Source organism: Oreochromis niloticus, linkage group LG14 (genome assembly GCF_001858045.2).
Source record: "Oreochromis niloticus isolate F11D_XX linkage group LG14, O_niloticus_UMD_NMBU, whole genome shotgun sequence".
Taxonomy (NCBI): Eukaryota; Metazoa; Chordata; class Actinopteri; order Cichliformes; family Cichlidae; genus Oreochromis; species Oreochromis niloticus.
In genome coordinates, this window is record NC_031979.2 from 39348917 (window position 1) to 39364248 (window position 15332).

The following is a 15332-nucleotide window of genomic DNA, read 5'->3' on the forward strand; positions in this document are numbered from 1 at the left end:
ATGCTCTCTGCCTCTCAGAGACTGATCCTTCATGATCACTGATTAAAATGGTTTTTTCGATTATAGGGTTGAAGTTTAATAAGCCTCGTCTTTGTTAATATTTAGAATTGTACCTAAGTATGAAATCTCATTGTTAACAGGAACATTAATATCTGAACAATATTTAATTGGCATTAATTCGCATTTATTGCAGCACCACACAGATCACATGCAGCTTTAGTTTGTACAGCACAAAGCACAGCAGCTTGAGACAGCACAGGGAACCTAAAAGAAGCATTTTTAGAGACAGCCCTGCACTGAGTTTGTTACCGTGGAAACGACCCCTGAACTGGAAAACGAAAGTGCAGAAGTTAAAGGTTGGAGCCGAGTCCTGCAGGTTTCGGTGCACTGGCAGCAGGGGGCGCACTCACTTATCCAGATAATCTGTTTCACTAACAGATCAGACAGCACCTGAACATGACACTCTGACGTTCATCATGCTTTACTTCTCCTCCTCCTCCTCTCTGACCTTCATCACAGACTCAGTTACATGATGGAAAATAACACCTGATCTGACTCACACACACTTTGCTCCGCCCACTGCTTCACCTGGAGAACAGGTATCAGTTACCGATGCCTTCAAGAGCCTCTGGAAATCAAACAGTCAGCATTAAAGGAAGCGCTCAGACATATTCAGTCTCTCCACCTTTCAGAGATGCCTGCCTTTACTTCAGCGTGATGGAGCTGACTCCCAAAAATATATACTGAAACCTCAGCAGCTCCATCAGGAGGTCAGGGCAAACAGTTTTATGTAGGAACTATTTTCTTTCTACCAAACTACACCGTCTCACTGTCTATCTGCTGTACCAGGTGACAGGTGGAAACGCTGACTTGTGTTTTTAATCGAAACGAACGAGCGGAGATCAGATGAGAGAGATTCAGGTAGCTCTCTGCAGCCGGGGAAGCTCACATTTCCAAAGGAACGTGAAGGCAGCACGCTGCAGGGCCTCAAAGGTGGTGCGCGAAGACAGATGACTCCCTCCGCTCTGATTCCTGCAGCTCCTCGCTGCACCATGGAGATTTCACACTGCCACACCCATCGGATGCCAGCTGTATGTGTGTGTGTGTGTTCGTGTGTTTACCTCTTTTTGTTGGTTTATAGCTTCTCGGTGTCTTTGTGTCCGTGTAAAATTCGTATTTGTGCATCTCCCGTTGGTGTTTCTGTCCTCCATCTCATTGGTGAACCTTCCACCTGGACTCCTTCGACTGTGGCTTCACCTGTCCAGCAGGTGCTCAATAGGCCCCACCTTCGCCGAGCTTTGTGGGTATTGTAGTGTTTGAGCAGCAGAGTGGGACCTCTTGCTCTCCGTCCTATCTGTGCGCTGGGTCAGATAAAAGCCGCATCATCGGGCGCTGCCGCTCACATCCCCCCACCGGGACAGCAGTTACCTGTTGGTGGTGTGAGGGCGGCGTGCAGGCACAGTGAGGTGCAAAGGTCGGTGGGCAGCTGATCAGAGATGCCGGTGCAAATCCCGGACGATTCGGACTTCTGTTCGTTCAGAGAGCAGTGCCTGAGCACGGAGGGCTGGACCAGCCGCTACAGCAAGGGAGGGGTGACGGTGTGGGGGCGCGAGGAGGACAGCAGCACCGTGCAGAAGCTCAAGGTGAGCCGCGTCACCGCTGACGCTTTTACTGCGAAAGGACCGCGCTCCTTCACAATAAAAACAATAGTCAAAGTAAATGAGTACATTTACTCCACTACTTCATCCCAGAGTTACTCTGGAGGCTTATATTATGGTGAAAGTTTCCTCTGAGAACTGCACAGGCTAGCGCAGATGGTCGGTTAATCGGTGGGTTGGTTAGTTGGTTAGTCACTAACTACTGGGTTTGATCATGTGTCATCATCTCTTCAGAAAGTTTGATTGGTTGCTTTATTTTGGAGGTTTTTCGCATCACCATGGTGACTCACAAAGATTTGATGCTGAAGCTGATCTGAAGTAATAATCAGATGATGTCACATTTAGAGTACTCACAGAGTACTGTTACTGCAATAAATGAGGTACTCGGACTGTAATTACAGAAACACATCCATCAATCCATCGAATCATCAGTGAAATCTGATCACTGATCAATTGATTGACGACTTTTACTTATTTATCTTTAAGGCGGAAACAGGAAGTTGCTCAGTATAAACACCTGAAAGTTCCTGGAAGTGGTGTAACCTGTAAATCTGTGTTACTTTGGTACAAACAGGTGAAATCTACAACTGTCACAGGGCGGCAGCCTCATTAAAGTGCCAGCTGTCAAAGAAGGGTTAACAGGCCTGCTTCATCAGAACTCCTGTTACGGTTCATGTGTGACTCTGCCCACCTGACAGATGTCACCTGTACCTGGAGGCAGCAGCTCTGCAAACATTTAACCGGCTCTCTTCCCGAACCTGCTCGGCCAGTTTCAGCTTATTGACGACCAATCAGATCTTTGGAGCCACTGTTTGATCTAAGGGGGCGGATCCTGGACGCCGCGGTGGGCCCCTGACTGCCTACATTCACTTTATGGAGTGTGTGCAGTTTTGTTTGGTGCTTTAAGACTCCAAACTCGAGCATTTTTTTCATGTTTAAGTATTTTTACAGTCAGAGTTTCTAACAGGCTCTTTCGATCCTCGGAGTAACCTTCATCTTTCAGCCTGTTAAACCGCTCGTAGCCTCAAACTGGTGCTGAGGACAGTCAGAGGTCCTTTGTAGGGTCTTTCTTTTACAACATGAAGCTTCCAGGTCTTTATGCTGTGATTTGGCGCTATATGAATAAAGGTGAAGCACGGTGGCTTCCTCAGAAGGCTGCTGACCTCACAGCTGCTTCAACGTGCAGCTGAATGCTGATGATGCTGAGCTCTCTGCTGAATCAACATCGATACGAGTGATACAACTGAATCAGTTTTGAGCCCAGATCCATGGTGTACAGCTGGATCACTCTGATGGATGCAGTTACACCTGAAGGTTTGTTTTCAAATACACAAAGAACATTTTCCATAAAGTTAAAGGCACAAAGTGTGAAGGAGGGAGGTTAAAGCTTTGCTCAGTCACTTCTGTGAGGGTGGGTGGGACAGAACTCTGATGTTACAGCGACCCACTGAAGGTTTGAATCCCTACCTCAGGCTGGAGCAGCTGATGCAGCATGGGGACAGTGACGAGTGAAACCAAAGGTCTCGGCTTCAGTCAGAGCGACTCTAAATTTGAGGATTTCTGCAGTGGGAAAGTCTGATAGCTTGCTGGAGAAGGAGATTCTTCCTGAGACCCCACGCCATAAGTTACATGCACCTCCTTGACATCTAACCACACGTGGCTCACAGCAACTGTGATTGGTTTGTTTGGTGCAGTTGATTTAGCCTGTGTGTTTCTGGCTTTTTCTTCTCCTGCCGCCATTTTTGAAATTGACTCTGAGAGAAACTCCAACAGCAGTTAGTGGTTTGGCAGTGGAGCCGCGGAGAGACAGAGGCACACCAGCCAAATGCCGTCAGCGTCAGCTGTTTGCATAGGTTACATCATAAACCCGTGTTGAATGAGGCTGTTCACTCATTCCCAGCAAACATCTCCAGTTTGAACTGGATCCAGTATGAGGGGTTAGGTCACGTTTATGCATCAGACTGCTCAGTGATGATGTTAACGTGACGTGATGAGTTACTAAACAGCTGTAATTAAACGTCCACTGCACATGCTCAAGGCTACCAAACACAGGTTTTTAAATATCCATGCATGCACGTTTTCACTGTTTGGGCGTGTTTGACCTGCTCTCAAAGTTTCCATCCAGGTGTACAGGTCAGGTGTGTGTGAGAGAGACTGTTAGGCAGCCAGCTGTAGGCAGGCGGTGTGTAAACACAGCACAGGTCTGTTTGGTGTTCCTCCCTCTCTCTCAGATCTGTGTAAACTTGTTATTTCAGAGCTTCGTTTTCACACAGGACACGCCGCTGACATCCTGTTCTGAGAACACCTTTCCCACCATGCGCTGTCCTCTGCCACTTCATCCCACAGCGTTTTCAGGCCTCCTTTCATGTGTCTGATGATAGGTTTGTTCCTGTTGAGTTGTGAAGGTTTAAAGGTGATACGTTTGGCCTCCAGGTGGAAACTAATTGTCCGAGGAAACTGCACACTCAAGAAGGAGGAGTCGATTGGTTTGACCTGCTTTCACTCACACACTTCTGTGCAGACGGGCTCTATCAGACAGGACAGACTTTACAGATGGTGCAGCAGGTTCAGTCCTGACAGACCGAGAGTTTTATTTCAGAATCAGGGGGAAAGGGTAAAATATACATTTGGGTTGCTGTATTTATTAGTTTGATTTGTTTTAGTTTTTAATAACTATATTTATTTTTTTAGTTTTTCATTTCAGTTCTGAAAAGGAAAAGCAAAAAAAAAACAACCAAAAACAGTACATTGATTGCTTTTGTGATTTAGATTTAAGTATGTGAGGACTCAAGGCTGTGTGTCGGACAGGGTCGTCTGCAGTACGGGGGCCCCACGGGGAACGGTTCTGGCTCTGTTCCTCTTCACCATCTACACTGCAGACTTCTCCCACAACTCCACCCAGTGCTTCCTGCAGAAGTTCTCTGATGACTCTGCAATAGTCGGCCTCATCACTGATGGGGACGACAAGGAGTACAGGGGACTGACTCAAGACTTTGTGGACTGGTGCCAGCTGAACTACCTCCAGATCAATGCCAGTAAAACCAAGGAGCTGGTGGTAGACTTCCACAGGCACAAACATCCTCCACTGCAACCACTGAACATCCAAGGTATGGACATCGAGGCTGTGGACAGCTACAGGTACCTTGGTGTTCATCTGAACAACAAACTGGACTGGACTCATAACTCAGACGCCCTCTGCAGGAAAGGGCAGAGCAGGCTGTACCTGCTGCGGAGACTCAGGTCGTTTGGAGTGGAGGGCCCACTCCTGAAGACCTTCTATGACTCTGTGGTGGCCTCAGCCATCTTCTATGGTGTGGTCTGCTGGGGCAGCAGCATCTCTGCTGGGGACAGGAAGAGACTGAACAGGCTGATCAGAAGGTCCAGCTCTGTTCTGGGATGCCCTCTGGACCCAGTGGAGGTGGTGAGTGACAGGAGAATGGTGGCTAAACTGTCATCCCTGTTGGACAACATCTCCCACCTCATGCATGAGACTCTGACAGCACTGAGCAGCTCCTTCAGTGGGAGACTGCAGCACCCACGGTGTGGGACGGAGAGATTTCACAGGTCTTTCCTCCCTTCAACTGATCAAACACATCCACACATGTGCAATAATCTTTTCTGGCATCGTTGTATTTTTACTCAGTTGTATAAAGCATTTGTATTCTATTTTTATCCTATTTTATTTTATTCTATACTGTACAGCTGTGTACAGTATCTTATTCTTATTGTCTTTCACTGTTCTCTAATTTTTGCTATATAACTTTGCACTGTCCACTTTCTGCTGTAACAAAACAAATTTCCCACATGTGGGACTAATAAAGGTTATTTTATCTTAATCAGAATTTTAGTTGTGTTTATTTTCTAATTGATGAAAAACTGAAAGTGGAGAGAAACAGTTCAGTTCAATTCAGTTTTACTTGTATAGCGCCAAATCACAACAACAGTTGTCTCTTATATTGTAAGGTCAAAACCCTACAATTACACAAAGAAACCACCCATGATTGCTTTGGTGACAGTGGGACGGAAAAGGAGGAAAAAACTTCTGGCAGCACCAGGCTCAGGGAGAACCAGCCGTTAAACTTTAGCAAAAAGGAAAGTTTTAAGCCTAATCTTGAAAGTAGAGATAGTGTCTGTCTCCTGAATCCAAACTGGAAGCTGGTTCCACAGAAGAGGGGCCTGAAAACTGAAGGCTCTGCCTCCCATTCTACTTTTAAATACTCTAGGAACAACAAGTAAGCCTGCAGAGCGAGAGATAAGATGGGGCCTGATTATTTAAGACCTTGTATGTGAGGAGCAGGATTTTGAATTCAATTCTGGATTTAACAGGAAGCCAATGAAGGGAAGCCAAAACAGGAGAAATCTGCTCTCTCTTTCTAGTCCCTGTCAGGACTCTTGCTGCAGCATTATGGATCAGCTGAAGGCTTTTCAGGGAGTTTTTAGGACATCTTGATAATAATTTGTAATACTGAATATCAGTACACAGACGCAGGAAAGTTAGCGGCCATCCAGATCTTTATGTCTTTAAGACATTCCTGCAGTGTAACTAATTGGTGTGTGTTACCTGGCTTCATGGATAGATAGAGCTGCGTGTCATCTGCATAGCAGTGAAAATTTATGCTATGTCTTCTAATGATGCTGCCTAAGGGAAGCATGTATAATGTAAACAGAATTGGTCCTAGCACTGAACCCTGTGGAACACCATAATTTATTTATTTTTTGAAATCCCTTAATTTTAAATTTTTTCATTGACATTTCCAACATTTTAAATTCTCACCCTGAGTGAGCAATCAATCAATCAATCAATCAATCAATCAATCAATCAAAGCTTTATTCGTCACATGCAGGTTGCCCTGCAGTGAAATGGGACCCCCACACGTTCAGACAAGGGGAAAAAAGATGCAGTCCAATCATTTAAATTGAATTATGCATTGTTGTATTTCAGGAAATCCAATAAAGGTCTTCATACAATTTCAAACTTGTCTGCCTTTCCTTTGACAATATTGGTCAGTTTGTCCAATATAACATACAACCACTTGTTGATGGTGAGCTTATTTATACCAAATATCAACTGTGTTCTTTTCTCTGGTGAACCAAGACCAATCACAGAAAGTCTCTGAGCAGACGGGAGGAAGTGTGAGTGCGAGGAGGAGTGTAAATAATTCATGAACTCTTTGAAAAGCAGCGAGGCATTTCTTCTGCTTCTTCTTCTGCCTCATGACTAATTCAGAGCTGCTGATGGAGCCAGCGACCAAACAGGTCACATGATCACCTGCTGATTTACCTCACAGTCACGGCTTCCCGTGACGTGAAAACCACAAAACCAAGATTAAAAACATTCGACTTCCTAGCACATGTGGATTCAAACATGGACATTCTTACTGGTTACTGGTTCCATGTAAGCTGTGTGCGTGGCCCAGTCAAAAACATGAGAGCTGCTTCCTCATGTCCATCTCTGTGGGAGTTGGGGGATGTGATACTCCTTTTATCACCAGCTGAAGGACACTGTGGCAATTCTGGGCACTGACACAGCTGTTTTACCTGTTCAGGTGATTTCTGTCATCTCATGTGACTGGCTGTGGAGTCTCTGCCATTTGCGAGTCACATCTCTTGCTGCTGAAGGCTGAAAAGAGTAAATGAAACTCTCCAGCACCATAAATGACCTCGCCCTGCTGATGAAAGCTGGAGATGATGGGGGAGGGGGACGTGTGCACAACCTCGGGGGGAGGGGACGTGCGGGTGAGTGGACAACTTTGGGGAGGGGGACATGCGGGTCTTTTAAACTGTGGTGTCTTTAGTTCATCTGAAGGAAACGAACCTCTCCTCGTCGTCTCCAATGTGCTGTGAAGACCCTGGCTCAGCTCCTGAGTGAGCTGAAAGGTTTTCTGCAGGAGAGATGGACTGAGTGACGGACACAAAGCCTCGGCACTCCGGACTTTATAAATGATTAACAGGGAGCGGAGTCTCGCTGATTGAGTTACACGGAGAGTTTACAGCGCTCGCCATCACCATATCAATGACTGCCGCTCCAGCACGATTACAGCAGTGGAAAAAAGTGACGTCCTACAGTAACAAACCATCTCACATGACCACTGTGAAACTCTGACAGGTGGAAATCTGGAGCTCAGATCTCTCCATGCCTACAGGGGGGAATTACAGTCTGGTTTTTCCTGGCTGAGAATATTTTACATGAACATTTTGGTTTGTCATCGTTCAGGCTGCGCTGCAACAACGATGCAAACAGTGACCAAAGCAGCAGAGCTGGAAACGGTACAGAGAAACTTCCTGTGGTCCACATGAACGGTCAGCTCCACATTAATAATAACCTGCTCCACATAATCATTCACAGGGGGAGGCGGCGGGTGTCTGTCTGATTAATGTTCAAATCGTTCAGTTTGTTTCAGGCAGAGAGAGGAGCTGGTTTGGATTAGATGGTGATCTCCTGTAGCTCTGTTTGTCTCACACGTGATGCAGAAACTCATCAGGTCCAACAAAACACCAGGACTGCAAATACGACCCTGATGGACTGAAAAACTCAATACAGCAGGTAACCTCATGGGGAGAATGAAGACGACTACAGTCTGGTTATTACAGAGAATCAGAGCCAATCACAGCCTTCAGATTATCAGGGATTATCCTCACTGACAGATGAAGTTTCTGTCACTGTGGAAGGAATAAAATCTTGGGCTGATAATATTGGTCGACTGTGTTAGATAAGAACACATGATTAGTTTGTTTGGAGATTTTGTGGGAACGATGAAATCTTCAAACCTGAGCTGAGCTTTGTTAGAAACCTTGGTCTGAGCTGGTGAAGCTGCTGAAATAAGGAAGCTGAAGATGATCTTTTGTGTCATCAGAGTAGAAATGGAGCAGATGTTAAATGTCTAACTATAAAAGAGCAGAGGACCTGAGACAGATCCTTGTGAAGCTCCTTTTAGGATGACTGATGTCCGAGTTTGAAGATGGTCTGAGCCTGGATGAGTTCAAAGAGATAAAACCGGATGCAAAAGCACTGAAACCTGAGAACACCTGATAAGGTCAGAGCAGAGAAAGTGAAGCTGCTCAGGTTAGCTGCTGAGGTGCCTCTGAACAACACCTGATCAGGTGTTTCCTCTGCTAACAGTTCACTTTGGTTTATCCAGAAAAGACCCAACAGGAAACCACACGAGAGCTCTGAATGAGGCGGATTATTGTAGGGTGTTGACCTTACAGCACGCAGCGCTGTTGTGATTTGCCAATATCATAATGCCAAAAGAACCAGCGGCTTCCATTTAAATGAAGCCGCTTGTAAGGCAGTCAAAATAAGAGTGAGAGTTTAAACTGGTATCCAAACCAAACTGGAAACCAGTGCAAAGACTTTAACAATGAAGTGAGAATTTATGAGTGAGTTAAAAGTGTTGCTGCAGCATTTTCAACAGCTTGAAGGTAATTTATAGAAGTCTTTGACAGACGGGACAAAGGAGCATCAAAATATTTTAATTGGGAGGAGATGAAGGCATGAACAACCATCTCCAATTCACCTTTGGAGACAGCAGTTCTGAGTTTAGCGACATTTCTTAAGTGGAAAAGCAAGAGCGGGTCACAGACTTCATGTGCATCAAAAATCAAAGATCAAGATTGTGAGCAGCATCTTTCACCGTCAATGAGAAAGAACCAGGATGTTGTCTAATTTGGGGCTTAATGAAACACTCAGTCTCGTCTGCATTAACCTGCAGAAAATTGTTTGCCAATTGTCCTAAGACAGTCTGTCAGACTGCTAATTGGTAACTTTATTGTCCCCAATGGGAAACTGATTTGCAGCATGTCCACACATCAAACAACACAAACATTTAAAAATAAAACAAAAAACAGCCCAAGTTTTATCAGTAACAAAGTGCAATAGTGATGGCAACAACGCTTATAGGTCAGCGTTGATAACCATCATAACAGCAGCAGGTACAAAAGACACTGTCTGTGGTTTCGTCTGAAGAGAGGATGTTCAGACCATCCTCTCTTCAGACAGACATGACAGAGGTTTCCTTCCTCAGTACCCGTCTGTTTATAAGAGTCCAGAAGCTGGACCTGAGACCTTACTAACCAGGCAGGGCTCTAGACTAACTTTTGCCACAGTTGTACTGGTGCGCCTAACTTTTTTCTTAGGCGCACCAGCACAAAAGTTAGGCGCACCCAAATTTTTCAACTGCATCACTTAAAACGGCAGTTTTACATATGCACTTTTTGGGGGGGGGATTGCAGTCCACACAGACAGTATTCATTTGTAAATGATTAACTAACAATCTTGTGCTTGTGCTTAAAGTTCGTTGGCACTCTTTGGCAATATTGTAGACAATGACAAACTTAATCATCATCTTGGCTCCTCTGACGACCTGTTTGCTGCTGCCTGCTGCTGAAAGACAGTGGGGAGAGGGGACACTTGGGCATTTATTGTGTTGTCTGGATACACTGCTTTTTCAGCATTCAAAGATTGATGGCTCCATGTCAGAGCACTGGCTATGAATTTCAGATGGATCAGGCCTCAACTTAACAAAAAAGCTATCAATAGTTCTTTTCATCTTTTCTTTTACCCACAGCTGCATCCACTTCTGTCGGGCCTAGGCTGCTCATTAGGCTGAATTCCGATTCACAAGGTCCCGATTTGATTCGATTCAATTTTGCCTCAGACAGTCAGAAATGTTATAATTCTGATCTTTTATCAGTACTGATACATGTGAGACTTCATCAGAATTGTGAACATCACAGCAGATGCCTTTGTGTCAAAGTAAGTGAGAATAAAACACAGAAAAACATGAAGATTTTCCTGGCCTGACTTTTTATAGCAGATAACCTTAAAAATATTCTGCAATATTGCATAATTTTAAAAAGTTTACATTTCTTCAGTATTGAACAGCAGAAATTAGGCTTTCTTGTCCGAGGTCATTTAAGTAAAACAAAAAAGAAAAGAAAAAGACAGCGGCCGACAGCGCTGTAAACAACGGTAGACTGGTGGGTAATAAGCGAATGGATAATGCAGAAAACAGAGATTTGAGACGGGAAACTGTTCTTGAAGTACAGAGAGGGAGAGAGAGAGAGGGAGCTGTGCATGAAGTGTGATTTTTATTGTGGTAGAAGCAAAACAGCAAAAGTCAGAGGGAATTCATGACGACATTGATCAAATGTGAAGTGTAGTTTGCCGCTTCCTTTGCTGCTGGTTCAGTGAATTTTGGTTGGAGAGAGACAAAACCTGTAGCTCAGACTCGAGCGCAAAAAAGACAGAAACACAGCGCAGAGTCCCGACGGCGTGTCCGTCTACGGGCTGTCGGGTGAGAAAGCCGAGAAAGACAAAGTTGATTCTGATGCGTCGGGTCTGCTCTGTGTTACGTCTTTGTGTGGAAGCATAATGTGTGTCTGTTGTTGACCACACGGACACTTTCAGCGCACCGGTGCGACCTAGGATTTTTCTTTTTAGTCACACTATTGAAAAAATTGGTCGCACTCTAGAGCCCTGCCAGGTTACCAAGTCTGGTCTGGTTGGTCAAGGACAGATTACTGTAACCAGGCAATGATACTAAACAAAGCTTTTTTAAATAAATGGTCATTTCAAATGAAATGTTAAAAACTCTCAATCTCAGTAAAAAGTAAAATTATTGTTGGAACAGCAAGATGTGACTCAAAGGACAAAGGCTTATCAAGACCAATCCCCAAATACAACTATCCACCACCATCAATGGCTGCACCCTTTACTACTGGGGCGATCGTGGCTTAAGAGTTGGGCGTTCGCCTTGTAATCGGAAGGTTACCGGTTCGAGCCCCGGCTTGGACAGTCTCGGTCGTTGTGTCCTTGGGCAAGACACTTCACCCGTTGCCTACTGGTGGTGGTCAGAGGGCCCGGTGGCGCCAGTGTCTGGCAGCCTCGCCTCTGTCAGTGCGCCCCAGGGTGGCTGTGGCTACAATGTAGCTTGCCATCACCAGTGTGTGAATGGGTGAATGACTGGATATGTAAAGCGCTTTGGGGTCCTTAGGGACTATTAAAGCGCTATATAAATACAGGCCATTTACCATTTTACTGTTCACCATGGAGGAGGCTTACAATGCCTGTTAGCCTGTGTGCTACGACAATCATTAGTGTACAAATATATGGTAGGGGAGAGAGACAACATCCCTGTAGTGAACCAATAGAAGAATTCCGCTGATTAGAAAAACAGATGCTGACTCTCACACATGGAGATCTGTTAGTTAAAGAGTCTAAAATTCAACCAACAGGATTAAAATCAAGTTTAAAGTGTTTAAGAAGTTTATGAGCTAAAAGATCTGTGAGTCTCTGTGAATGCAATTAGACATGCATCCCTGAAGTCACATAAATGTGTGACATTCAAATGCAGTTCATTTACTCCTCAGACTGCATTAGCCTTGAATATTAATGGCAAGGGAATACGATTGTATTGTATTTGCTTCCTTAATCGTGAGCTAGACCTCCCTTCTTCATCATCAGTGTGCTCCTGTGACTACGGGATTATCCTGTGCTGGGAAGCACTAAAGGGTGTAAAGAATCTCCAAGACAGGCTGTTCCACTGAAGAAACTCATGCAGGATTCCAATCAGCTCCTGTAGAACACAGCACACCTGCTGTTTCATGGGTCATCACACCCTCCCCTTAAAGATAGCACTACCAGTGAAAACCTGGACACCAGGTGACTCAAAGTCATGAACTTTTTTCTTAGGAGTCATCACTCTGGGTTCCCTCTGGGTTCTCCGGCTTCCTCCTACAATCCAAACACATGTATGTTTCTAACATTTCATGCAGTTGCAGTAATAAAATCCCATGGCACACCTAAATGTCACAGTACACCAGCATGGAAACTGGTGGTTAGAGTTGAGCGTGATCGGTCCTAACCTCTGCTTGACTCTCTCCCTCTCTCTTTCTGTGTCTCAGATGAGGATAGTCTGTAAGGACGTGACAGCAGAGACATTGTACGACGTCCTCCATGACACCAGCTACCGGAAGAAGTGGGACACCAACATGATCGATACGTATGACATCGGCAGGCTGACGGTCAACGCAGACGTGGGATATTACTCCTGTTAGTTCCTTTACTGAGCGGTGATGTAATACACGCCATAAAACACTTCAGCACAGCACCAGAATGGTGAGACAGGCAGAGGGAACAATAAGGTGAATGGTGGACAAAGACCGAAGGGAATAAGAGGGAGTAGCAACTGATGTTGTGTAAGTGGAAGTAGGGAGACCCAGTGATGTGATTTAACATTACACTGAAATGACAGGTATAAAAGACACTCGGTTGGGCCCTTTCCGGGGATGGGGGACCTCGGGCCTCTGGGCCTGTGGCTCGGTGCGATGTTGGCACGTCACCCCAGCCCCCTGTGGCTTCTGCACTGTGGCTGCTGGGTAGCCAGTCGCCTTAAGGTGCTTTATGTTGTAAGGTAGACCCTACAATAATACATACAGAGAAAAACCCAACAATCATATGACCCCCTGCGAGAAAGCACTTTGGCGACAGTGGGAAGGAAAAACTCCCTTTTAGGGGAAGGGAGGCAGAGATGAATAACAAGTATGATTCAGCACAGAGGTCTATTAACACATAGTGAGTGAAGACGAAACACCCAGTGCATCATGGGAATCCCCCAGCAGCCTACAGCAGCATAACTAAGGGAGGATTCAGAGTCACCTGGTCCAGCCCTAACTATATGCTTTAGCAAAAAGGAAAGTTTGAAGCCTAATCTTAAAAGTAGAGAGAGTGTCTGTCAGGCTTTTCAGTGAGTTTTTAGGACATCCTGATAATAATGAATTACAGTAGTCCAGCCTGGAAGTAATAAATGCATGAACTAGTTTTTCAGCATCACTCTGAGACAGGATGTTTCTAATTTTAGAGATGTTGCACAAATGGAAGAAAGCAGTCTTACATATTTGTTTAATATGTGCATTGAAGGACATGTCCTGGTCAAAAATGACTCCAAGGTTCCTCACAGCATTACTGGAGGCCAAGGTAATGCCATCCAGAGTAAGAATCTGCTTAGATACCATATTTCTAAGATTTTCAGGGCCGAGTACAATAACCTCAGTTTGATCTGAATTAAGAAGCAGAAAGTTAGCGGCCATCCAGGTCTTTATGTCTTTAAGACATTCCTGCAGTTTAACTCATTGGTCTGTGATACCTGGCTTCATGGATAGATAGAGCTGCGTGTCATCTGCATAGCAGTGAAAATTTATGCTATGTCTTCTAATGATGCTGCCTAAGGGAAGCATGTATAATGTAAATAGAATTGGTCCTAGCACTGAACCCTGTGGAACACCATAATTGACCTTAGTGTGTGAAGAGGACTCTCCATTTACATGTACAAATTGGAGTCTATTAGATAGATATGATACAAACCACTGCAGTGCAGTACCTGTAATACCTACAGCATGTTCTAATCGCTCTAATAGGATATTATGGTCAACAGTATCGAACGCTGCACTGAGGTCTAGCAGGACAAGCACAGAGATGAGTCCACTGTCAGAGGCCATAAGAAGAATACACGCGCGCGGAGTCCGAACGCTGTGCAGATTTCAGCATCGAACTACCTTACAATAGTCAGACAAAGGCTTTATAGGGTTTCTGTTGTCAGGCAGACTCAAACAAAGCATACGTCACTCCAAAACCACAACCGTTCAGTTAACTTTGAACACAGTCCACAGAACATCGTCTTCGGCTCGGTGCTTCCCCTCAGCTTGTCTTCGCTGTCGCTTATCTCTGGGACATCTGGTGTACTTCCTGGAACAGACTAACATGTACGCACCCCCACTTTGCAGATGCAAGCAAAACATGATTACCTACTCAAAGGAGTCTATCTAATATGTGTGTATGTGTCAGCTTCTGCTGCCCTTTGTTTCACCCTTCACTTCATCAGCTACACCTTGTAACCTTTCCACTAGACAGAAGGCCAGCACAACTGAAACTCTGTGTGTGTATGTCTCGTCTGTCTGTGCGTGCAGAGTTTGCATGTGCTCTCTGAACCTTAGTTGACCTCAACTTAGGCAACCAGGTTAAGGCCATCCTGTGTGTAATGACTTACATGTAAAATATATAAAACAAATGTTTCAATCTAATACAACTACTTAAAGCTTAATCAAAGATATTAATGCAAAATAAAACACCCTACTCTTGGCTTACACTCAGACTCTGCTTTCAGTTTCACTTTTGCAAAGCCTGCCACTTCAAACACATGTAACTTCCTGTCCCTGCAGTCTACACAGAAACATTTAAGATTATAAATTCAACTTAACAGTTTGAAGTGGTTATAACTGGACCTGTAATAAAGACTGATATAATACCAATATATTTGAACATCTGAATGCAACATCACTCTTAATAATGAAATGATAATGATGATTATAAAAATAGCAGCAAACAATAGCAACAAAACATTTCTCCTCTTGACACTCTCCAGCTACTACTGGCTCCTGTACACTTAATGACGTCACACAAATCAAACATGAATGAGCTGGTAGACCCTTTAACATAGTTCAACTCTATGCCATTATTCATGCTGAGACACTCATCACCTTTACCTGACACCTCGCGCTTTTGTCTTTTTACCGATCCCGTTTTGGCAACTACAGTCTCAGGAAGTGCTGGGCTGGACTGGCCTCCGTGTTCAGACAAGTGGTCCGGAGTGCCCTGCAAAATATAGACAATAAACA

The 15332-nt window shown here is 44.7% G+C and overlaps 1 protein-coding gene and 1 long non-coding RNA gene across 2 annotated transcripts; one reads left to right on the forward strand and one right to left on the reverse strand.

Annotated features, from left to right (window-relative positions):
• Positions 1–521: 521 nt before the first annotated feature.
• LOC112842064 (uncharacterized) lies at positions 522–1286 on the reverse strand. The gene is made up of 2 exons (XR_003213657.1): positions 1122–1286; positions 522–1038 (listed from the first exon to the last, which is right to left on the reverse strand). It is a non-coding gene; the product is annotated as an uncharacterized LOC112842064 (long non-coding RNA).
• An 85-nt stretch (positions 1287–1371) lies between these two features.
• Positions 1372–12939, forward strand: LOC109195547 (START domain-containing protein 10-like). The gene is made up of 2 exons (XM_019347753.2): positions 1372–1643; positions 12564–12939. Exons 1-2 carry the CDS (start codon positions 1497–1499, stop codon positions 12714–12716), a joined length of 300 nt encoding a protein of 99 aa, XP_019203298.1. The 5' UTR covers positions 1372–1496; the 3' UTR covers positions 12717–12939.
• The last annotated feature ends 2393 nt before the right edge of the window (positions 12940–15332 follow it).